The sequence below is a fragment of the Scyliorhinus torazame genome, chromosome 7 (assembly GCF_047496885.1).
Source record: "Scyliorhinus torazame isolate Kashiwa2021f chromosome 7, sScyTor2.1, whole genome shotgun sequence".
Taxonomy (NCBI): Eukaryota; Metazoa; Chordata; class Chondrichthyes; order Carcharhiniformes; family Scyliorhinidae; genus Scyliorhinus; species Scyliorhinus torazame.
Window position 1 is genome coordinate 306,046,216 of NC_092713.1, and position 24,344 is coordinate 306,070,559.

The 24,344-nt window shown below is 51.5% G+C and overlaps 2 protein-coding genes across 2 annotated transcripts in view; one reads left to right on the top strand and one right to left on the bottom strand.

Moving 5' to 3' along the window:
- LOC140427153 (calcium/calmodulin-dependent protein kinase type II subunit alpha-like) overlaps positions 1-24,344 on the bottom strand; it is a 304,280-nt gene that overhangs the window by 69,940 nt on the left and 209,996 nt on the right. Inside the window, 2 exon segments of the mRNA XM_072512706.1 lie at positions 3,588-3,660; positions 8,297-8,362. Of these exon segments, the coding sequence (XP_072368807.1) occupies positions 3,588-3,660; positions 8,297-8,362 (139 nt within the window).
- Positions 1-24,344, top strand: part of LOC140427154 (uncharacterized) — an 86,788-nt gene that overhangs the window by 37,847 nt on the left and 24,597 nt on the right. Inside the window, exon 2 of the mRNA XM_072512707.1 lies at positions 5,633-5,824. Within this exon, the coding sequence (XP_072368808.1) occupies positions 5,734-5,824 (91 nt within the window). The 5' untranslated portion in view covers positions 5,633-5,733. The remainder of the gene's footprint in view (positions 1-5,632; positions 5,825-24,344) is intronic.

The window sequence follows — 24,344 nt, forward strand, 5'->3', positions numbered from 1 at the left end:
CCGTGCGCATGCGCTGGGATTATGCCAGCACTGCCGACGCTCCCGCGCATGTGCCAACTCACGCTGGCCGGCCGAGGCCCTTCGGCGCCGGTTGGCGTGGCGCCAAGCCCCTTCCGTGCCGGACAGCGCGGCGCAAACCACTCCGGCGCTGGCCTGGTCCCTGAAGGTGCGGAGGATTCCGCCCCCTCGGGGCGGCCCGACGCCCGAGTGGTTTACGCCACTCCTTCGCACCGGAGTTGCCCTCCCGTGACTTAGTCTTAGACTGTTGTTGGGGAGAGGGATGGTATTGGTACATTGGGGATGGAGTTTGGAGCAGGGACTGAAAACAATGGCCGGGATTCTCCGTTGCGAGGCTGTCCCCCTTCCGCTGCTGGCGAGGATGGAGAATTTGGTGCCCAGCCAAATTTCCCATTCACTGCAATGGGAAGGGTGAATCCGGCTGCCATGAATGGACGGAGGCGAATCTCACCCAATGCCTTCAGTCTTCCCAATATGTAACAGCCCTGGTGGTTTAGCAACAATGGAGGCGAGGGGACGTTGAGGTGGAGCTGGGGGTTACCAATGTACATGTGGAAATTGACCCTGCGCCTTACCCCCTGGGGCAATGCGCTCTTTCAACTCTGGCCTCGTATTAAACTACGCTCTGGACTTCCCTCTCTGTCTCCCTTTCTCTCTCTCGCTCACTCTCCTTCAATAGACTTCTTAAAACCTACCTCTTTGACTCAACACCTGCCTCAATGCAAAAGACAAATGTTGGAAATGCAAAATACAATTGGGAAACGCTGAAAACACTCACTCGGGCAGTCCTCCAGTGCCCCCTGTGTGGCAGGATGACCAATCTTGCGAAGCACCCTGGGACATTTTGGTGCCCTAATGCAAGTTATTGTTGTTAACTCGAGCAAAATCAATTGCCCGCGACTCAAGGAAGGGAAGATGTCGAGGGATTGCAGCTTTAAATCTGGTGTGCTGTTTTTTTATTCAGATTTTGAGTGGGAGTATGCAAATCAGGCAGCAATGTCAGAAGGATAACCTCCCCCATACAGCAACAGCTCGCCAAAGATCTAGAAGCTAATTAACCCAGAGTGCAAAGTAAACGTGGGATAGAAATTGAAAGCTTCCCAGTTTATTTGCTCATAAAAAAACATTAAAATGCCACTGGAATTTAAAGGCTGCTCGAGGTTTAGTGAGAGTTGAAAAGGAACAGGCGCAGGCCATTCAGCCACTCGAGCCTGTTTGGCTGTGCAGTTAGATCATGGTTGGTCTGTATCTTAACTCCATTCACCCGCCCAGGTTTGGTAACCCTTAAGTTTTTGGTTAACCCATGGTTGGTCTGTATCTTGGACTCCCAATCTCTGCAGCTTTTTGGGCAGAGAAATAGAGAGAGCAAGATTTCCCCACCGCTTTGCCTGGTGTTAAAGTTGAGCAGGACGTATGGAAGGCTTGGGCTTGGGTTATGATGTGGCTTCATGACAGAAATAGAGAGGTTGTCATGGGTGTGGAGCATGTGCATCAAGGAGGATGTCATGTGTGTGGAGTGTGTGTATCAGGGAGGGTGTCATGTGTGTGGAGTGTGCGTATCAGGGAGGGTGTCATGTGTGTGGAGTATGTGTATCAGGGAGGGTGTCATGTGTGTGGAGTGTGTGTATCGAGGAGGGTGTCATGTGTGTGGAGTGTGTGTATCGAGGAGGGTGTCATGGGTGTGGAGCATGTGCATCAAGGAGGATGTCATGTGTGTGGAGTGTGTGTATCAAGGAGGGTGTCATGTGTGTGGAGTGTGTGTATCAGGGAGGGTGTCATGTGTGTGGAGTGTGTGTATCAAGGAGGGTGTCATGTGTGTGGAGTATGTGTATCAGGGAGGGTGTCATGTGTGTGGAGTGTGTGTATCAGGGAGGGTGTCATGTGTGTGGAGTGTGTGTATCAAGGAGGGTGTCATGTGTGTGGAGTATGTGTATCAGGGAGGGTGTCATGTGTGTGGAGTGTGTGTATCAGGTAGGGTGTCATGTGTGTGGAGTGTGTGTATCAGGGAGGGTGTCATGTGTGTGGAGTGTGTGTATCAGGGAGGGTGTCATGTGTGTGGAGTGTGTGTATCAGGGAGGGTGTCATGTGAGTGGAGTGTGTGTATCAGGGAGGGTGTCATGGGTGTGGAGTGCGTGTATCAGGGAGGGTGTCATGTGTGTGGAGTGTGTGTATCAGGGAGGGTGTCATGTGTGTGGAGTGTGTGTATCAGGGAGGGTGTCATGTGTGTGGAGTGTGTGTATCAGGGAGGGTGTCATGGGTGTGGAGAGTGTGTAAATTTTTAAGGAGCATCTTAAAAACAGAAAGAGAGTTATGGAGGCGGAGATACAAGGGAAAGACTTTCAGAGCTTAGGGTCTTGGCAGCTGAACTCTAGGATACATAAGAGACACAGTGCTCTAGGTGAGCTGTAGGGCTGGAGGACATCGCACAGGTCGGGATTGGAAAACAAGAATGAGAATTTTTAAATTGAGTGTTGCTTCACCCAAAGCCGGGGTCGGGGTGATGGGTGAATGGTACGTGATGCAACTTAGTGCCCCGGTAGCAGAGGTTCGGGTGGCTATCAGTCAACGGAGGACAGGTAGTGAGAGGCCAGTTGGATTTTGGAAAGGGTTTTTCAATTAGTTTCACTCCCCATTGGCTGTGAATCTTCTCCGTTCCGAGTATTTATTGAATTCCCTTCAGAAAATTACCATCTGCTTCCACCACCCCTTCGAGATCACAACTCACTCCCTCAAAAAGCTTCTCCTCATGTCTATCTGCATCTTAGTGGACTATCTTCAATCTGCGTCCTGTGGCTATCCCATCATCCACCACCCCGCCCCACCATCACTCCCCACTCCACTGCCCCCCCCCCCCCCCCCCCCGCCATGAAAACAATTACTCCTTGTTTTTCCGATTGTGGTAGTATGCATTAGGGGTCATGTGGGACTGTGAAGCCGTGATGTCATTGGCTGACAGATCCCGGGTCCTGGTTGGCTGTTGACCTCTAGCTCCGCCCTGAAGGCGGAGTATAAGAACCTGGAGTTCTCCCCCGCAGGTCAGTCAGCTACTGAACTGCGGGGAACAAGTCACGCTTAATAAAGCCTCATCGACTTCATCTCTATTCGTCTCTCGTGAGTCTTTGTGCGCTACACCGATCAAAACCAATTTTGATTCTGAACCAATATGCATTAAATCTCCAATCCACCACATCTAGAGAAATATAGCTATGTAGAAACCATGGCAGCCAAGTTGAGCATAGCCAGCTCCTAGAATGGGGATGCGAGAATGATCAGGGTTGTTCGTTGAGGGATAAATAATGGTCTCAGAAGAGTGGGGAGAACTTCCCTCTGCTCTCATGCAAAATAGTGTGGTGGGATCTTAAACGTCCACCTGAGAGAATAGGCAGGGTTTTGGTTTGACATGGAGAACACTCCCCATGTAACTGAAGTCCTTCATCTCGGGTGCCATCATTGGTAAACCCACCCACCCCCCCAGACCCACTCCAAGGTTTTGACATGACCAATCTGCTCAAACTAGCTGGAAGACATTGGGCATTCGACCTCAGTGAGAAAAATGTTAGTGGGCTCACCTTGAGGTCTCGATGCACGATTCCCATCTGATGACAATGTAGAACAGCCTCCAGGATCTGTTGGATGCAGTGACTGGACAAAAAGAAATCCAGGAGGGAGGAAAAACAAAGAGAAAGGATTCATGACTGGACCTCGTACATAACATGACACACGTGGGTCGCGACCGCTACCGGCCTTGTCACGCCCGACTCGGGAAACGGGGAGGCTAGTAAATCTCGCGAGAGGCGCCCCTCGCCGAGGCCCCGAAATGAAGCAGGGTCCTTCTCGTCGCTGCCAGCGGCAGGAAACACCCGGCTAAACGGGCCCGACATGGGCCGTTAAATCACGCCCGTTATCTAGACTGGCCGAGGATCAGCCTATAGGATTCTCGATTCTTACAGCACAAAAGGAGATGATTCAGCCTGTCATCCCCATGCTGCCGCTTTATTAGAATTATCTAATAGTCCCCTCCCCCTCCATCCACAGGCTCTTTCCCTTTAAGAATTTATCCAATTCCTTTTTAAAAGGGCCTGTTTATATATATTTATAAAATAAATTTAGAGTACCCAATTATTATTTTTTTCCAATTAAGGGGCAATTTAGCGTGGCCAATCCACCTAACCTGCACATCTTTGGGTTGTGGGGGTGAAACCCACGCAGACATGGGGAGAATGTGCAAACTCCACACGGACAGTGACCCAGGGCTGGGATTCGAACCCGGTCCTCAGCGGTGCAGTCCCAGTGCTATCCACTGCGCCACCGTGCTGCCCAGGGACTGTTTATATTAAGATTGAATCTGCTTCCATTGCCCTTTCAGTTTGTGCATTCTAGATCACAGCACCTCGAGATTTAAACAAAAAGCTTCCATCTCTCTCCTCTGGTTGTCTTGCCCATTGCTTTGACTCTGTGTTGGTGAACTGGTGCCAAGAGAAACACTGGGCGGGATTCTCCATAATCGGCGCGATGTCCGCCGACCGGCGCCAAAAACGGCGCGAATCAGTCCGGCATTGCGCCGCCCCAAAGGTGTGGAATTCTCCACATCTTGAGGGGCCGAGCCCTTACCTTGAGGGGCTAGGCCCGCGCCGGACTGATTTCCGCCCCACCAGCTGGCGGGAAAGGCCTTTGGTGCCCTGCCAGCCGGCGCGGAAGTGACTTTGCCGGGCGGCGCATGCTCGGGAGCGTCAGCAGCCGCTCACGGCATCCCCGTGCATGCGCAGTGGAGGGGGTCTCTTCCGCCTCCGCCATAGTGGAGGCCGTGGCGAAGGCGGAAGGAAAAGAGTGCCCCCACGGCACAGGCCCGCCTGCGGATCGGTGGGCCCCGATCGTGGGCCAGGCCACTGTGAGGGCACCCTCAGGGGCCAGATCGCCCCGCGCCCCCCCCCAGGACCCCGGAGCCCGCCCGCGCCGCCGTGTCCCGCCGTCCCAAAGGTGATTCAATCCACGCCGGCTGCCGTGGGTTGACAGCGGCGGAACTTCGGCCCATCGCGGACCGGAGAATCGCCGGGGGTTCCCGCCGACCGGCGCGGCGCAATTCCCGCCCCCGCCGAATCACCGGTGGCGGAGAATTCGCGACACAGCAGGGGCGGGATTCATGCCGGCCCCCGGTGATTCTCCGACCCGGTGGGGGGTCGCAGAATCGCGCCCACTTTCTTCTTATTTACTCGACCAAAACTATTTACAATTTTGAATATCTCTATAAATCTCCTCGGTCTTTTATTTCTTCATTCATGGGAAGAGGGAATTGTTGGCAAGGCCAGCATTTATTGCCGAGCCTTAATTGCGCGTGAACTGAGCTGTATGCTAGGCATTTCAGAACATGATTAAGAATCAACCACATTGCTGTGGGTCTTGAGTCACATGTAGGCCAGATCGGGTAAGGGTGGCAGAATTCCCTCCCTGAAGGGTACAGAGAGCCACTTGGCTTTTTATAACGATCAATGGTCATCATTACTGGAACTGGCTTTATCTAATATAAGTTTGTCGTTTCCCCTGATATTTGTATTCTTCTGAATTGTCCTGATGAGTGCAAGATAGAAAGCTTCGACAAAATGTATCTTTTTTTCAGGTTCCGTGCTACCAAACGACTATGATTGAAGTTCACAATTTCGGATATAATTCTGGTAAATCTCCTCTGCACCCTGGTCAAGGCCTTATCCTTCCGAAAGCATGGTGATGGAACTGAACACAATACTCCAACTGAGGCCTAACAAGCGTTTTAAAATTGAACTCATCCCTTTGACAAGGTGCCACACAAAAGGTTGCTGCATAAGATAAAGATGCATGGCATTAAGGGGAAAGTAGTAGCATGGATAGAGGATTGGTTAATTAATTGAAAACAAAGAGTGGGGATTAATGGGTGTTTCTCTGGTTGGCAATCAGTAGCTAGTGGTATTCCTCAGGGATCAGTGTTGGGCCCACAACTGTTCACAATTTACACAGATGATTTGGAGTTGGGGACCAAGGGCAATGTTTCCAAGTTTTCAGACGACACTAAGATGAGTGGTAAAGCAAAAAGTGCAGAGGATACTGGAAGTCTGCAGAGGGATTTGGATAGGCTAAGTGAATGGGCCAGGGTCTGGCAGATGGAATACAATGTTGACAAATGTGAGGTTATCCATTTTGGTAGGAATAACAGCAAAAGGGATCATTATTTAAATGATAAAATATTAAAACATGCTGCTGTGCAGAGAGACCTGGGTGTGCTAGTGCATGAGTGGCAAAAAGTTGGTTTACAGGTGCAACAGGTGATTAAGAAGGCAAATGGAATTTTGTCCTTCATTGCTAGAGGGATGGAGTTTAAGACTAGGGAGGTTATGCAGCAATTGTATAAGGTGTTAGTGAGGCCACACCTGGAGTATTCTGTTAAGTTTTGGTCTCCTTACTTGAGAAAGGACGTACTGGCACTGGAGGGTGTGCAGAGGAGATTCACTAGGTTAATCCCAGAGCTGAAGGGGTTGGATTACGAGGAGAGGTTGAGTAGACTGGGACTGTACTCATTGGAATTTAGAAGGATGAGGGGGGATCTTATAGAAACATATAAAATTATGAAGGGAATAGATAGGATAGATGCGGGCAGATTGTTTCCACTGGCGGGTGAAAGCAGAACTAGGGGGCATAGCCTCAAAATAAGGGGAAGTAGATTTAGGACTGAGTTTAGGAGGAACTTCTTCACCCAAAGGGTTGTGAATCTATGGAATTCCTTGCCCAGTGAAGCAGTAGAGGCTCCTTCATTAAATGTTTTTAAGATAAAGATAGATTTTTGAAGAATAAAGTGATTAAGGGTTATGGTGTTCGGGCCGGAAAGTGGAGCTGAGTCCACAAAAGATCAGCCATGATCTCATTGAATGGTGGAGCAGGTTTGAGGGGCCAGGTGGCCTACTCCTGCTCCTAGTTCTTATGTTCATGTTTCACCTGACTTCATCTGATCCATTCATCACAAATAGCCTCTTCCTAAGTCGTGACTCGATATATTGAGGTCGCGATGTAACCTGTCCCGTAGAAAAATGGTTTAGCTGATATTCCAGCCTGCTCCCACTCTGGAAGGACTCCCAGGGGGTGCTGTGGGATGGTGCGATCTGGTGACCATCGCTTTGCAGGTGAACGGGCCTACTCTCGAACTTTGAGAGAGAGTCAAAGTTGGGGCAGACTGAGTGATCCGTCCCTGGATCCTCAGGCTGATATATTGCAAAGGAAAATCAGTGTAGCTCCTATCCTGCAGTAGGTATTCGTAAAGAGGGAAAGAAGGCAGTGGGAGTTTACATTGAAAGGTATATGTAACTTCAAAAAAATGCAGTATGATGGAGTGTCTCCTTAGAGCAGAGACGGTGAAGGTGAGATGTGACAGAGGTGGGCTTGAGGATTTTCTAGTGTAAGGAGGGACAAACTGTTTCTATTTGCAGAAGGATCTGTAATCAGAAAACAGAAACTGCATGCTATGGGGACGGGTGCAGGGTGAGTGGGACTAATTGGATAGTTCTTCCACAAAGCCAGCACAGGGCAGGAGGAGGAACTCCAGGAGGGCAGCAGAAACACTTCAATGATGTCCTGAAAAGCATCCACGAAGAGATCAAACATCCCTGCCAATCCCATGGGAGACCCTGGCTTGTGATTGACCAAAATGGAGAAGGTTCATTCAGGAAGGGCCCAGGGAGCACATCAGGAATGGGAATGTGTAGAGGCGAAGTCAAGGCCTTGGAGGAAGGACATTCACCTCCAAAGAGCCCATCTACCCAACCCTTCAGGCACCATCTGCTCCGCAGGTGGCAGAGGCTGACGATGGCGCATTGGATTTATCAACTATCTCAGAACCCATCAAACCAGGGTGGAAGCAACTCATCCTCGATCTTGGGTCGGGTGGCTAAGAAGAAGGATGAAGAGGCTTGTACTATAGGATTCTGTGATTCTGTACATTTTGGAATGGGCTTGAGGGACTGAATGACCGACCTCCGTCTCACACATGTTGTTACTGCAGAACCAGTAAGTCTACTTAGTTCCTCTGTCACTGCTGCAATTGTAGGCAGGTGTCATACTTGGCCCAGATAGGCTACATTTAGTGCGATGAGTCACCCACAAAGCCAATTTGATCTGCCTCCCCTGCACCTCCTCCATCCCCAACTGCGCAATGGCACCTGCTCCAGCCAAGATATTTCCAGGGGTGAGTAACATCGAAGATAGCACGGGACGACGAGGGATAATTGGACAAGCAGCAATTTTCAAACCGTGCACCTACCTGGCATCGGCCTCACTGTAATATTCACGAGCCACAATGTCCTCAAACAGCTCCCCACCCGTTATCCTGTGAAAACAGGCAATGTTGGTTTAGTTAAACACAAAACTCACAAAATATGACGCCGTTACAATGTATTTACCACACAGCTACAGGCCCTTTCACCTGACCAGCTCACGCTTGGGGTGATATGCATATGCACATCAATGTAATTAGTTATCTGTCAATATATATAGTTATTGGTACAACCTCCGACCAGCGGGTGGCGATAGAGACCCACCATGTGTCTTGAGAGATTCGGCAGTTGGTAGTGAGTCGTGCTAGAGGACAGGGGAATTCACTGAATTCATTTATTAGTTACCGTTTGTATTATAGTTCGTTAGTTTATCTTTCCACGCGTTCATTTTGTTACTAAATTATCTTACTAGATGTTCAGTGTTGATCTTCACCACGGCCGTAACACAGAACATAAAAATGCTGATGTTTCTGCTCTGGATAAGCTCCCTTCTAGATATTAAGACCCAGGAAGCTGAGCGATAAGGTTAACCTTGCTTTACTCAAGGTCACAAAAAGCCAGCCTGTGGCAGCGAACTATTCACACAGTGCAGTCCCATTGGGCCAACCAACATGCCTGGGCTGGCCTTTGTACTGAGTTCTTAATAGCCCCAGCAGGGCAGGTCTCCGCCCACTAATGGGGAAGCTCATATAAGAGTCCCACTGAGATTCCCCTTGGAGAAGACTTTGGTTCGGCCACATTTGCAATACTGCGTACAGTTCTGGTCGCCACATTACCAAAAGGATGTGGATGCTTTGGAGAGGGTGCAGAGGAGGTTCACCAGGATGTTGCCTGGTATGGAGGGCGCTAGCTATGAAGAGAGGTTGAGTAGATTAGGATTATTTTCATTAGAAAGACGGAGGTTGAGGGGGGACCTCATTGAGGTCTACAAAATCATGAGAGGTATAGACAGAGTGGATAGCAAGAAGCTTTTTCCCCAGAGTGGGGGACTCAATTACTAGGGGTCACGAGTTCAAGGTGAGAGGGGAAAAGTTTCAGGGAGATATACGTGGAAAGTTCTTTACGCAGAGGGTGGTGGGTGCCTGGAACGCATTGCCGGCGAAGGTGGTAGAGGTGGGCACGATAGCGTCATTTAAGATGTATCTAGACAGATACATGAATGGGCAGGGAGCAGAGGGATACAGATCCTTAGAAAATAGGCAACAGTTTTAGATAGAGGATCTGGATCGGCGCAGGCTGGGAGGGCCGAAGGGCCTGTTCCTGTGCTGTCATTTTTCTTTGTTCTTTAAAAATATCTTGTGCTATTCACCCTAATTCATCCCTATGCTGAAAAGTTCCACATTCTCACGACCCTCCGGCTAAACAAGTCTCTCTTGAATTCCCTATTGGATTTAGACTGGGAATCCTCCCCAGGAATAACAACGACTTGCATTTCTATAGCACCTTTAGCATTGCAAAGCACCCCAAGGAGCCTCGTGGGATCACTAAATATACCCACTACGCCGCAGAGGCAGGTAACTCGGTCAAAGAGGCACATTTCCCGGAGGGTGTGAAAGGATGAGTGAGAGTTAGGGCGATGGAGAGGTTTGTGGAGAGGACTCTAGAGCTTAGGATCCAGGCAGCTTAAAGCACGGAACCCAATGGTGGAGCGAACAAAGCCGGGAATGTGCAAGAGTCCAAAATGAAGGGAGCACAGAGATGTTGGAGGGCTGTAGGTTTCGAGGAGGTTACAGAGTAAGAGATGTGAATTATAAAACTGATGTATCATTCGAATAGCACCAATATACATCAGCGACATGAGAACGGAGCTTGGTGTAAATGATATAATTTACCATGGCGTAAAGAGTTATGGGACTAGAACTTAACAACAATATGCATATGTTAGGGTTCAGCTTCTACTGCCTTGAGTTTAGAAGATTGAGGATTGATCCAATTGAGGGATGTAAGCTAATAAAAGGATTAGATAGATTAGATGTGGAAGGCTGTGTCTTCTACTGGGTGGAGTCCAGAACAAGAGGCTAATAATTCATCGAAACATTAGAGGTAGGCCATTGGGGGGGTGGTGCTAGGAAGCACTTCTCCACATAAAGGGAAGCGGGAATCGTGAACTCTCTCCACAGAAGGTTGATGGCGGGCGTTCCATCGAATATTTTCAAGGCTGTTCTGGACAGATGTTTGATGGGGAAGGGTACCAGACTGAAGACCATAAGACCATAAGACATAGGAGCGGAAGTAAGGCCATTCGGCCCATCGAGTCCACTCCACCATTCAATCATGGCTGATTTCAACTCCATTTACCCGCTCTCCCTCCATAGCCCGTAATTCCTCGAGAAATCAAGAATTTATCAACTTCTGTCTTAAAGACACTCAACGTCCCGGCCTCCATCGCCCTCTGTGGCAATGAATTCCACAGACCCACCACTCTCTGGCTGAAGAAATTTCTCCTCATCTCTGTTCTAGAGTGACTCCCTTTTATTCTAAGGCTGTGCCCCCGGGTCCTAGTTTCCCCTGCTAATGGAAACAACTTCGCTATGTCCACCCTATCTAAGCCATTCATTATCTTGTAAGTTTCTATTAGATCAACCTCCTAAACTCTAATGAATATAATCCCAGGATCCTCAGACGTTCATCGTATGTTAGGCCTACCATTCCTGGGATCATCCGTGTGAATCTCCGCTGGACCCGCTCCAGTGCCAGTATGTCCTTCCTGAGGTGTGGGGCCCAAAATTGCTCACAGTATTCTAAATGGGGCCTAACTAATGCTTTATAAAGCTTCAGAAGTACATCCCTGCTTTTATATTCCAAGCCTCTTGAGATAAATGACAACATTGCATTTGCTTTCTTAATTACGGACTCAACCTGCAAGTTTACCTTTAGAGAATCCTGGACTAGGACTCCCAAGTCCCTTTGCACTTCAGCATTATGAATTTTGTCATCGTTTAGAAAATAGTCCATGCCTCTATTCTTTTTTCCAAAGTGCAAGACCTCGCACTTGCCCACGTTGAATTTCATCAGCCATTTCTTGGACCACTCTCCTAAACTGTCTAAATCTTTCTGCAGCCTCCCCACCTCCTCCATACTACCTGCCCCTCCACCTATCTTTGTATCATCGGCAAACTTAGCCAGAATGCCCGCAGTCCCGTCATCTAGATCGTTAATATATAAAGAGAGCAGCTGTGGCCCCAACACTGAACCCTGCGGGACACCACTTAATGAAGCTCAGGCAGGTAAATTGACCTGGAGGTATCTGTGCCCAGGGCAGGGCGATGAGTTCGGCAGTAAGGCACAGAGGATCCTGGGCTTTATAAATAGACATTGAGCAGGAAAGCAAAGAGGTTATATAAAAACACTTGGCTCAGCGTCAAATGGAGAATTGTGTCCAATTCTGGGCATTACACTTCAGGAAGGACACGAAGGCTTTGGAAAAACGCAGAAAAGAGTCACAAGAATGGGCGGGATTCTCTAATCTCTAATGGGCCGGCCCGACGACTAACTCTGGCCCCTACAGGGGGCCAGCACGGCACTGGTGCGGGTCACGCCGCTCCAGCTGCCGATCCCGGCGCGAACTGGGCGCCGCGGGATCCGCGCATGCGCAGTGCCTTCCTTCAACGCGCGGCCCCCGACGCAACATGGCGCAGGGCTACAGGGGCCGGCGCGTAGGAAAGGAGGCCCCCAGCCAGAGAGGCCGGCCCACCGAATGGTGGGCCCCGATCGTGGGCCAGGCCACATCGGAGGCCCCCCCCCCCCCCCGGGGGTCGGACCCCCCCCCCACCCCCCCCACCCCCCCCCCCCCGCCCCTCCCCACAGGCCGACCCCCACATGCTGAGTTCCCACCGGCTGAGAGCAAGTGGGGACGGCGCCGGCGGGACTCGCCGTTTTCACGACGGCCGCTCGGCCCATCTGCGGAGAATCGCGTGCCAGTGTCAGGGCGGCGAGGCGCGATTCGCGCCAGTCGCGGGGATTCTCCCGCCCAGGATTGCTGCACTGCCAGATGTTCCAGGGGTAAGAGACTTCAATTACAAAGATGGGTTGGTGTCGCTGGGACCTGTTTTCCTCAGAGAAGAGGAGGCTGGGAGGAAATGTGTCAGAAATGCTCAGAGTCATGACAGAGATTTTATTATTCCACAGGATATGGTCGTGGTTGACATTAATTGCCCATCCCTCATTGCCCTTGAATTCAGTTGACCTGCCACATCACTCCAGGGGGTTCCTGCACCGGGGGCGGCCTCAGAAGGGGTCTGGCCCGCGATCGGTGCCCATCGATCAGCGGGACGGCCTCTCTAAAGGAGGACCTCCTTTCCTCCGCCGCCCTGCAAGATCCATCCGACATCTTCTTGCGGAGCGGCCTCGGGGAGGACGGCAACCGCGCATGCGTGGGTGACGTCATTTAAGTGGCGCCGGCCGCGTCATTTACGCGCCGCAGCTTCTACGCGGCGCCAAGGCCCAGCGCGCGTAAATGACGCGGCGCCGCTCCTAGCCCCCCGGGGGCGGGGGAATACGGGGCTGGGAGCGGCCTCCGACGCCGGAGTGAAACAATCCGGTTTTCTCTCCGGCATCGGGAATTAGTCTCCCGATCAGAGAATTGCGCCCCTTATTCATGAAGCGATTGGTTAGGATCTGCAATGCACGACCCAGGAGAGAGTGGTGCAGACAGATTCAATCATGGCTTTCAAAAGGGAGCAGGGCAATTATTTGAAGTCAATAAGAAATGGCAGGGATAGGGGAAAGGCAAGAGGATTAGACTAGCTGAGTAACTATTAGAGAGGAAATGGGCAGTGTGAGTTGAATGGACTCCTGAGCCATTCTAGGGTTCAGTAACCGGGGGAAGGGTGAATGGCCCGCCCCTTCTCGTTCCCGTGTGGGTAAATTTTGCAACATGTGATTACTTCCCAGGATTCACGCCCTTATGTCGGTGGGGCGGCGGGGATGTCACCTAGCAGTGGGCGGCGCAGTAGCACATTGGTTAGCACTGTTGCTTCACAGCTCCAGGGTCCCAGGTTCGATTCCCAGCTTGGGTCACTGTCTGTGCGGAGTCTGCACGTTCTCCCCGTGGCCTTGTGGGTTTCCTCCGGGCGCTCCGGTTTCCTCCCACAAGTCCCTAAAGACGTGCTTGTTCGGTGAATTGGACATTCTGAATTCTCCCTCAGTGTACCCGAACAGGCGCCGGAGTGCGGCGACTAGGGGATTTTCGCAGTAACTTCATTGAAGCGATAATGCAAGCCTGCTTGTGACAAAATAAAGATTATTATTAATGAGCATAATCGAAAGGTGGGAAAAGCTGCCCCTTTTCTCCTGGCCCGAGTGCTGGGCCTCAGTGTGAAGCAGGCCGTGTGAGACGCCCTTCAGAGGCAGAGATGGAGAGGGAGAATGAGCTGCTCAGGGGGTGATCGACTTCCAATGGATCCTGAGCAACTCTGCTCAAAGGTGTGAATCAAACTGTGAAAAGGATCCTGGTGCTGAAGCGCAGGCACCTTCCGCAGTGCAGTCGGCAGCATTCAGAACAAGTTTTGCTCACTCCCTGCTCTGTGCTGACCAGGTGGTTGTCAGCTGAGGCTCCGGAAGCAGCCATGTCACCTGAGACAGGCGGTTGTGGGTTCAAATCCCAGCGACTCAAGTACAAACGTTCGGCTGACATTCTGGAGCAGCACATATGTTATTCTCTAATTCTGTATAACGACTGTAGACTTAAAGTTAACACAAACACTTTATTCAAAGGGTTCGTTCTGCTTCAACTGGATGTAAAATAGTCAAGAGGTATGACCAGTGAAACTAAGGTAAACTGCCGATGCTGAGCTATCCCTGTGTGCTGCTGCTCACTAGCTCTGCGATACTAAAAGAGGCGGATCCTGCCTTGGGCTTGACCCTTTATACCCGTCTCTGATGCTCCCTCTGGTGATGCTGTGACTGTCACATCTGTGCTGCAGTCCCTGGTGTATGTGAAGATGTATGTATAGATGTACAGATCACTACAGCACAGAAGCAGTGCTGCACTATCAGAGGGTCAGTACTGAGGGAGTGCGGCACTATCAGAGGGTCAGTACTGAGGGAGTGCGGCACTGTTAGAGGGTCAGTACTGAGGGAGCGGTGCACTGTCAGAGGGTCAGTACTGAGGGAGTGCTGCACTATCAGAGGGTCAGTACTGAGGGAGTGCGGCACTGTTAGAGGGTCAGTACTGAGGGAGTGCGGCACTGTTAGAGGGTCAGTACTGAGGGAGTGCTGCACTGTCAGAGGGTCAGTACTGAGGGAATGCCGCACTGTCAGAGGGTCGGTACTGAGGGAGTGCCGCACTGTCAGAGGGTCAGTACTGAGGGAGTGCCGCACTGTCAGAGGGTCAGTACTGAGGGAGCGCTGCACTGTCAGAGGGTCAGTACTGAGGGAATGCCGCACTGTCAGAGGGTCGGTACTGAGGGAGTGCCGCACTGTCAGAGGGTCAGTACTGAGGGAGTGCCGCACTGTCAGAGGGTCAGTACTGAGGGAGCGCTGCACTGTCAGAGGGTCAGTACTGAGGGAGTGCCGCACTGTCAGAGGGTCAGTACTGAGGAAGTGCTGCACTGTCAGAGGGTCAGTACTGAGGGAGTGCTGCACTGTCAGAGGGTCAGTACTGAGGGAGGGCTGCACTGTCAGAGGGTCAGTACTGAGGGAGTGCTGCACTGTCAGAGGGTCAGTACTGAGGGAGTGCTGCACTGTCAGAGAGGCAGTACTGAGGGAGTGCTGCACTGTCAGAGGGGCAGTACTGAGGGAGCGCTGCACTGTCAGAGGGTCAGTACTGAGGGAGTGCTGCACTGTGAGAGGGTCAGTACTGAGGGAGTGCTGCACTGTCAGAGGGGCAGTACTGAGGGAGTGCTGCACTGTCAGAGGGGCAGTACTGAGGGAGTGCTGCACTGTCAGAGGGGCAGTACTGAGGGAGTGTTGCACTGTGAGAGGGTCAGTTTGAGGGAGTGCTGCACTGTCAGAGGGTCAGTACTGAGGGAGTGCTGCACTGTCAGAGGGTCAGTACTGAGGGAGAGCTGCACTGTGAGAGGGTCAGTACTGAGGGAGTGCTGCACTGTCAGAGGGTCAGTACTGAGGGACTGCTGCACTGTCAGAGGGTCAGTACTGAGGGAGAGCTGCACTGTCAGAGTGTCAGTACTGAGGGGGTGTTGCACTGTCAGAGGGTCAGTACTGAGGGAGTGCTGCACTGTCAGAGGGTCAGTACTGAGGGGGTGTTGCACTGTCAGATGGTCAGTACTGAGGGAGTGCTGCACTGTCAGAGGGTCAGTACTGAGGGGGTGCTGCACTGTCAGAGGTACTGTCATTCAGGTGGGACATTATGCTGAGGTACTCTCTGTTCTATCAAGTGGGTGTGAACAATCACATCGACATGACTCCGGTGAGGAGCAGTTTGTTCTCCTCCTTTCCTGACACCATTATTTTCCCTAAATCAACATCATCAAAAAACATTTTCACAGATATCATAGAATTTACAGTGCAGAAGGAGGCCATTCGGCCCATCAAGTCTGCACCGGCCCTTGGAAAGAGCCTCCGACCTAAGCCCACACTTCCACCCCTACCCCCGTAACCCAGTAACCCCACCCAACGTTTTTGGTCACTAAGGGCAATTTATCATGTTCAGTCCACCTAACCTGCACATCTTTGGACTGTGGGAGGAAACCGGAGCACCCGGAGGAAACCCACGCACACACAGGGAGAACGTGCAAACTCCGCACAGACAGTGACCTAAGCCGGGAATCAAACCATTTTTCTTGTTACTTGTTTGGGATCTTGCTGTGCCCAAATTGGTTGCCATGCTTCATACATTACAATTGTGACTCTTATTAAAATAACTTCATTGGCTGCGAGATATGGTACATCAAACCAGTCTTTCTTTGTTGAGAAATGTGATAAATATTCAAAGAATGACATTGCCTGAGGGGTGCACTAGATAAGATTAGGTACACATGCCCCACTGCACATAAAACATTGTTCATTCCTTCAATCATTCTCCATAGAACAGTTGGAGATGTTTGATTATTTAATGTTCCATCAAATTTCACAGAACTCTTCCTCATTCCTGGATGCAATTTATTTGTGCCTTTGTTTATCCTGGCACTTCATTTTCAGTGAACTTTATTCTCTTTGGGATGACACAAGATATTGATGGAGAATAGAATAGTTCAATATGCCCGCCTTCAATCACTTCAGTATTGGTCAGATACAGAGTAAAGCTCCCTCTACACTGTCCCCATCAAACACTCCCAGGACAGGTACAGCACGGGGTTAGATACAGAGTAAAGTTTCCTCTACACTGTCCCCATCAAACGCTTCCAGGACAGGTACAGCACAGCATTAGACACAGAGTAAAGCTCCCTCTACACTGTCCCCATCAAACACTCCCAGGACAGGTACAGCACGGGGTTAGATACAGAGTAAAACCCCTCTGCATTGTCCCCATTAAACACTCCCAGGACAGGTACAACACGGGGTTAAATACAGAGTAAAGCTCCATCTATACTGTCCCCATCAAACACTCCTAGGACAGGTACAGCACGGGGTTAGATACAGAGTAAAGCTCCCTCTACACTGCCCCCATCAAACTCTCCCAGGACAGGTACAGCACAGGGTTAGATACAAAGTAAAGCTCCGTCCACACGGTCCCCATCAAACACTCCATAGTCAGGTGCAGCACAGGGTTAGATACATAATAAAGCTCTCTCTATACTGTCCCCATCAAACACTCCCAGGACAGGTACAGCACAGGGTTAGATACAGAGTAAAGCTCGCTCTGCACTGTCCTCATCAAACACTCCCAGGACAGGTACAGCACGGGGTTAGATACAGAGTAAAGCTCCCTCTCCACTGTCCCCATCAAACACTCGCAGGACAGGTACAGCACGGGGTTAGATACAGAGTAAAGTTCCCTCTACACTGTCCCCATCAAACACTCCCAGGACAGGTACAGCACGGGGTTAGATACAGAGTAAAGTTCCCTCTACACTGTCCCCATCAAACACTCCCAGGACAGGTACAGCACGGGGTTAGATACAGAGTAAAGCTCCCTCCACACTGTCCCCATCAAACACTCCCAGGACAGGTATAGCGCGGGGTTAGATACAGAGTAAAGCTCCCTCTACACTGTCCCCATCAAACACTCCCAGGACAGGTACAGCACGGGGTTAGATACAGAGTAAAGTTCCCTCTACACAGTCCCCATCAAACACTCCCAGGACAGGTATAGCGCGGGGTTAGACACAGAGTAAAGCTCCCTCTACACTGTCCCCATCAAACACTCCCAGGACAGGTATAGCGCGGGGTTAGACACAGAGTAAAGCTCCCTCTCCACTGTCCCCATCAAACACTCCCAGGACAGGTATAGCGCGGGGTTAGACACAGAGTAAAGCTCCCTCTACACTGTTGCGTGGTTATCCTGGAATTTCAAAAGAGTGTTCCCGACAATTCCGTTGGACACTTTACGAAAGTAACATTCCGACAAAATTACAGGTGAGAATTGCGCAGTGAAGATTGGCTGTTCGAAATTCCACTGAGACACAAAACTGTTCCAATTGAGAACTAATATAACCTCTCTCGGCTCTCCGAGATGTCTCTGGTGAGTCACTAGGCAGAGGTAACCCAATTACATCAAATTCAAACCCAAATGGACAATGACAATGCTATGATTAATTCATTGTGCATTGAATAGTTCTTGTGCTTTCATTCGGAGGCTGCAAACAAATGGAGATGCAATCCAGAGCCTGCAGACGATATGAATATGTACGTGGGCTGAACAAATGGAAGCCATTTGACTTGTTGATTCGACTCTTTATGAAGGCTTGTCATTAGTTTTCACTGCGTGGACTCACTAACTACCATAATCTGCTGCCTGAGGCAGAGATAAAACCCACAAGAAAATAAAAGTAAATGAGCAAAAGACTTGCTTGGTGCATGTCTAATACTCTGACACAAACAGACGCCAAATTGCTGACATTCAACAATTACTTGCACTTATATTTCCCATTTGCAAACCCAGAACAATTCATAGGAGCAACTGTCAAACAAAAATTGATGGCAGGTCACAGGAGGTAACAAGGCAAGGTGACCAAAAACATCTTAAAGAACATCTCAGAGGAGGTCAGGAAATGACAGAGAGAGACAGAGAGAGAGAGAGAAGCTGATAGAGAGAGAGAGAGAGAGGCCGAGAGAGAGAGAGAGGCTGAGAGAGAGGGAGAGAGAGGCTGAGAGAGAGAGAGAGAGGCAGAGAAAGAGACAGAGAGAGAGAGAGAGAGAGAGAGGCAGAGAAAGAGAGAGAGAGAGAGAGAGAGAGAGGCCGAAAGAGAGAGAGAGAGAGGCTGAGAGAGAGGGAGAGAGAGGCTGAGAGAGAGAGAGAGAGGCAGAGAAAGAGACAGAGAGAGAGAGAGAGAGAGAGGCCGAAAGAGAGAGAGAGAGAGGCTGAGAGAGAGGGAGAGAGAGGCAGACAGAGAGACAGAGAGAGGCCGAGAGAGAGAGACTGAGAGAGAGAGAGAGGCTGAGAGAGAGAGACAGAGAGAGAGAGAGCGAGAGGCAGAGAGAGAGAGAGAGAGAGTGGCCGAGAGAGAGAGAGAAGCAGAAAGAGAGAGACAGAGAGAGAGGCCAAGAGAGAGAGACAGAGAGAGAGAGAGAGGCTGAGAGAGAGACAGAGAGTGGGAGAGAGAGAGAGGCTGGGAGAGAGAGAGGCAGAGAGAGAGAGAGAGGCAGAGAGAGAGACAGAGAGAGAGAGAGAGAGGCAGAGAGAGAGACAGAGAGAGAGACAGAGAGAGAGAGAGAGGCTGAGAGAGAGACAGAGAGAGATAGAGAGGCAGAGCGAGAGACAGAGAGAGAGAGGCCGAGAGAGAGAGAGAGGCTGAGAGAGACAGAGAGAGAGAGAGAGAGAGAGGCAGAGCAAGAGACAGAGAGAGAGAGAGAGAGGCAGAGCGAGAGACAGAGAGAGAGAGAGAGAGGCAGAGCGAGAGAGAGAGGCAGAGCGAGAGACAGAGAGAGAGAGGCAGAGAGAGAGAGAGAGAGAGAGAGGGAGGCTGAGAGAGAGACAGAGAGAGAGAGAGAGAGGCAGAGCGAGAGAGAGAGAGAGAGAGAGGCAGAGCGAGAGACAGAGGGAGAGAGAGAGAGAGGCAGAGCGAGAGATAGAGAGAGAGAAAGAGAGAGAGGCTGAGAGAGAGAGAGAGAGAGAGAGAGGCTGAGAGAGAGACAGAGAGAGAGAGAGGGGCAGAGCGAGAGACAGAGAGAGAGAGAGAAAGGCTGAGAGAGAGGCCGAGAGAGAGCGAGAGAAGGCTGAGAGAGAGACAGAGAGGCCGAGAGAGAGAGAGGCTGAGAGAGAGACAGAGAGAGAGAGAGAGAGAGGCAGAGAGACAGACAGAGGGAAACAGAGAGAGAGAAAGACAGACAGCGGGATTCTCCCTTCTGCGGACTAGGTCCCCAGTCCGGCGGGAGAATCGGCGGCAACTACTCCAGCGGAATTCTCTGCACATCCGGGGGCTAGGTGGACACTGGAGGGGTTGGCGTCGCTCCAACCTGCGCCGAAGAGACTGCGCGGGTTCGCACATGCGCTGAAGGGCCGGCGTGATCTCGCGCATGCACGGAACTGCCGCTCATGCGCAGACCAGCCGCCGTGTTTTGCCGCGTGCTCTCTTCTCCGCGCCGGCCATGGCGAAGCCCGACAGGGGCCGGTGCGGAAGGAAGGAGTGCCCCCACGGCACAGGCCCACCCGCAGATCAGTGGGCGGCGATCGCGGGCCAGGCCACCGTGGGCACCCCCCCCCCCCCCGGCGTCGGATCCCCCCGAAGGACCCCCCCCAGCCACTTACCTGCCAGGTCCCGCCGTGTGGGACCATGCCTAACCCACGCCAGTGGGTCTGGCCAAAAACGGATGTCCCCCCAGAGAATTGCCCTACCGACAGCCCCCAACCGGCGTGGTGTGAACCCTGCCCCCCGCCCGAAAACTGGAGCCGGAGAATAGGGCAGCTGACGTCGGGGCGGGATTCGCGCTGCCCCCCGGGGATTCTCTGACCCGGGCGGGGGGGTTCGGAGAATCCCGCCCCGAGAGAGAGAGACTGAGAGACAGAGGGAGACTGAGAGAGAGAGAGCCAGAGGGAGACAGAGAGGGGGAGACAGAGAGAGAGAGAGACTGAGAGAGAGAGAGAGACAGAGAGAGAGACTTGGAGAGAAAGAGACAGCGGGAGACAGAGAGGGGGAAACAGAGAGAGAGAGACAGAGGGAGACAGGGGGAGATGTCATAATATGCACTCATGCACATAATGAGGTGAAGACATGCAGTAACAGACACCCAGGTTAGCCAATCAACACACAGGACAGAACACAACCAATCACCAGACAGAACACTAGAGGGGGGTTTCCTACTATAAAACATACGAGGCATCAGCACTCCGCCTCTTTCCATTGGTGATAACTGTAGTGACAGTCAGGGTGTATATATCAGTTAGCACCTTCTACACGTGGCTCAGAGCTAGTCTGGTCTAGTTAGTTATAGTTAGCACACTTAGAGTAGTAGAGTGTCAATCCACAGCCAGCTCTGTGCATTGTTACAGAAGTTCAATAAACCGTATTGAACCAACATCTAAGTTTGGTGTCTGCTTTCCAGTACGACTGCATCCAGTTGCAGTCCGTGTTACCCCAGGGCGAATAACACGACAGGAGAGAGACAGAGGGAGACAGAGAGGGAGAGACCGAACGAGAGACAGAGGGAGTCAGAGAGGGAGAGACCGAGAGAGAGACAAAGGGAGACAGAGAGGGAGAGACCGAGAGAGAGACAGAGGGAGACAGAGGGAGAAAGGCTCGCTGCTCACGTTAATATGCAGATTTGCCAAATTAGGATCCTGTCCCTTGTGGGCATTATTCAGATCATTTTGTCTCGTGCAATCCCGTTAGGTCTCGCGAGGCGTGGCGAGCTGGGTAAAGCATACAAGAGACCTCTCGCAGAATTTGCCATCCGCGCCGCCCCCCAGTTCGGGCGTGACGTGGCTGATGTGTTAGGCAGATTGGTTTGGTAGGGTCTGCACTTGATGCAGTGATGAGAGAAACAGACGTCTAACACCGTTGACGATCCAACACGGTTTTATTGAACGATCGAACTATCATACATACTCAGCTGTGGGTTGACACTATACTGAGCTGACTGGAGACCTAGTACTAGCCTGACCAAGACGTACTAGCTACTGTATGGTGTTTGCATTGGCTAGCTCGTGGACTCTGACTGTCTCAGTGGCTGGGTCCCGAGAGAGCGGGAAACCTAGTGCCCTCTGGCTTTATAGTGGTAGTGTCCTGTCTGGTGATTGGCTGTACTGTGTTGTGTGCTTACTGGTCATCCTGTGTGTCAATCACTGCCTGTCTGCATCTCATTATATACATGAGTGGATATTATGACATCTCCCCACCTTTTTGTTTAGATAAATAAATACTACGGTGTGCGTGCGCATATATATATATATCTGTATGTGCCTGACTGTATACAGAAATGTGTCTCAATGAACGTATATACATAGGAAGGTGGCGATAGTGCAGATACATGGCAAACAAAACAATATTTACAGAGGTCAAAATGATGAAGTCACGAGAAATGTACAAAAAACTCAGTCTATAGGTTTAGTCTCTGTGGTGGGCGACGAATTCTGTTTGATCGCCGCAGAGGTGGATCAGGAGCCGCCTGCACCTGGATAGGCAGGATGGCTGGCATCGCGGTGGGCGCGTGGGCCGGCAGGATTGTTGGCAGATCGGTGGCCTCGTGGTAGGGTATGTCCGGAGGAGGCATCGCAGGCGGCGGGGCATGCCAGTCAGGTAGCGGACATGGAACTCTTCGCAGTGCCCGTCTGTTGCGCCGTAGCAGGGAGCCTTCAGGCATGCGGACAAGGAATGATCTTGGGGCCCCTTGTTTGAGCACAACAGCTGTGGCTGACCAGCTGCCCTGAGGCAACTGGACGCAAACATGATCAGTTGGGGCCAGCTCGGGTAGATCCGCAGCATGAGCATCGTACGTGGCTTTCAGTTGGGCCCGTGACTGTTGCATTTTCTGTAGGACCATAAGGTGGTCAAGGTCGGGAACGTGGATGGCTGGACCCGTGGTCCGCAGAGTGCGATTCATGAGCATCTGCGCTGGAGACAATCCCATGGACAGTGGGGTCGCCCTGTATGCCAACAGCGCCAGGTTGAAATCGGAGCCTGAATCTGCAGCTTTGAACAGCAAGCGCTTTATAATGTGGACCCCTTTTTTGGCCTTCCCGTTTGACTGCGGGTAGTGGGGACTGGAGGTTATGTGACGGAAGTTGTAGGACTGTGCAAAACCAGACCATTCCTGGCTGTAAAAGCAAAGGCTGTTGTCGCTCATGACCGTGAGCGGTATCCCATGCCTGGCGAACGTTTCTTTGCAGGCTTTGATTACCGCCTTCGACGTGAGGTCGGACAGTTTCACTTCTTCAGGGTAACTGGAGAAGTAGTCGACCAGGGGTACGTAGTCACGCCCCTTGGCGTGGAAAAGGTCTGCACCGCCTTTGGACCACGGAGAGGTCACAATCTCGTGCTGCTGCAACGTTTCTTTGGGTTGAGCTGGCTGAAATTTCTGACAGGTAGGGCAATTAAGGATGGTGTCCTTGCATCGGCAATGTCTTTGCTGATGCCCGGCCAATAGACTGCCTCCCGAGCTCTGTGTCGGCATTTCTCGACCCCAAAGTGACCCTCATGGAGTTGGCCCAGCACCATAGCACGCCTACTCTGAGGAATTACGATCCTGTCGAGTTTCAGAAGGATTCCCTCCACCACCATCTGGTCGTCTTTTACGTTATAGAACTGGGGACGTTGTCCCTTCTGCCAGCCATTGCTGAGGTGCTGCATCACGCGCTGCAGCAGAGGATCCTTGGCTGTCTCCTCACGAATTTAGACCACCCGTTCGTCGGAGGGCGGAAGGTTTGAGGCACACATCTGCACTTGGGCTTCTATGTGGCAGATGAAGTCACTTTGTTCACACGGTGTGGTAATGGACCGGGATAGGGCATCTGCGACGATCAGCTCTTTACCTGGCGTGTAGACCAGTTCGAAGTCGTAGCAGCGTAGCTTTAGAAGAATACACTGTAACCGAGGTGTCATGTCGTTTAAATCCTTCTGGATTATTTGGACTAGAGCCTTGTGGTCCGTCTCTACCGTGAATTTCGGCAGGCCATAAACATAGTCGTGGAACATGACTCTCCCTGTCAGGAGGCCCAGACACTCCTTCTCAATCTGAGCGTACCGTTGCTCAGTGGGCGTCGTGGCCCTGGAGGTGTACGCCACTGGAGCCCAGGACAAGGAATCATCCCGCTGAAGGAGCACCGCCCCAGTGCCGTCCTGGCTTGCATCAGTCGATATCTTGGTTTCCTTGGTTGGGTCGAAGAACGCTAAAACCGGGGCTGCTGTGAGTTTTGCTTTCAGCTCGCGCCATTCCTCTTTGTGCGTGGGCAGCCACTGGAATTCCGTCGACTTCTTGACGAGATGGCGGAGGGCCGTAGTGTGGGATGCCATATTGGGAATGAATTTCCCGAGGAAGTTGACCAATCCGAGAAAGCGGAGAACCATCTTTTTGTCCTCCGGGGTCTTCAAGGCGTTGATCGCCGAGACCTTGTCGGCGTCTGGCCGTACGCCCTGCTGCGATATGTGGTCACCTAGGAATTTGATCTCCGATTGACCGAATGAGCACTTGGCCCTGTTGAGTCGAAGACCATGTTCATGGATCCTTTGGAATACCTTCTTGAGGCGAACGATGTGTTCCTGGAGGGTTGTGGACCAGATGATGACATCGTCAACGTATAACCCCTCACACCCCCTCGATGCCCTCCATCATCTGCTCCATGATGCGGTGAAATACTTCGGAGGCAGATATGATGCCAAAAGGCATCCGGTTGTAGCAGTAACGGCCAAACGGGGTGTTGAATGTGCACAACTTGCAACTGGACGCATCCAGCTGTATTTGCCAAAAACCCTTGGGGGCGTCGAGCTTAGTAAAGAATTTGGCGTGAGCCATTTCACTGGTCAGCTCTTCACGTTTTGG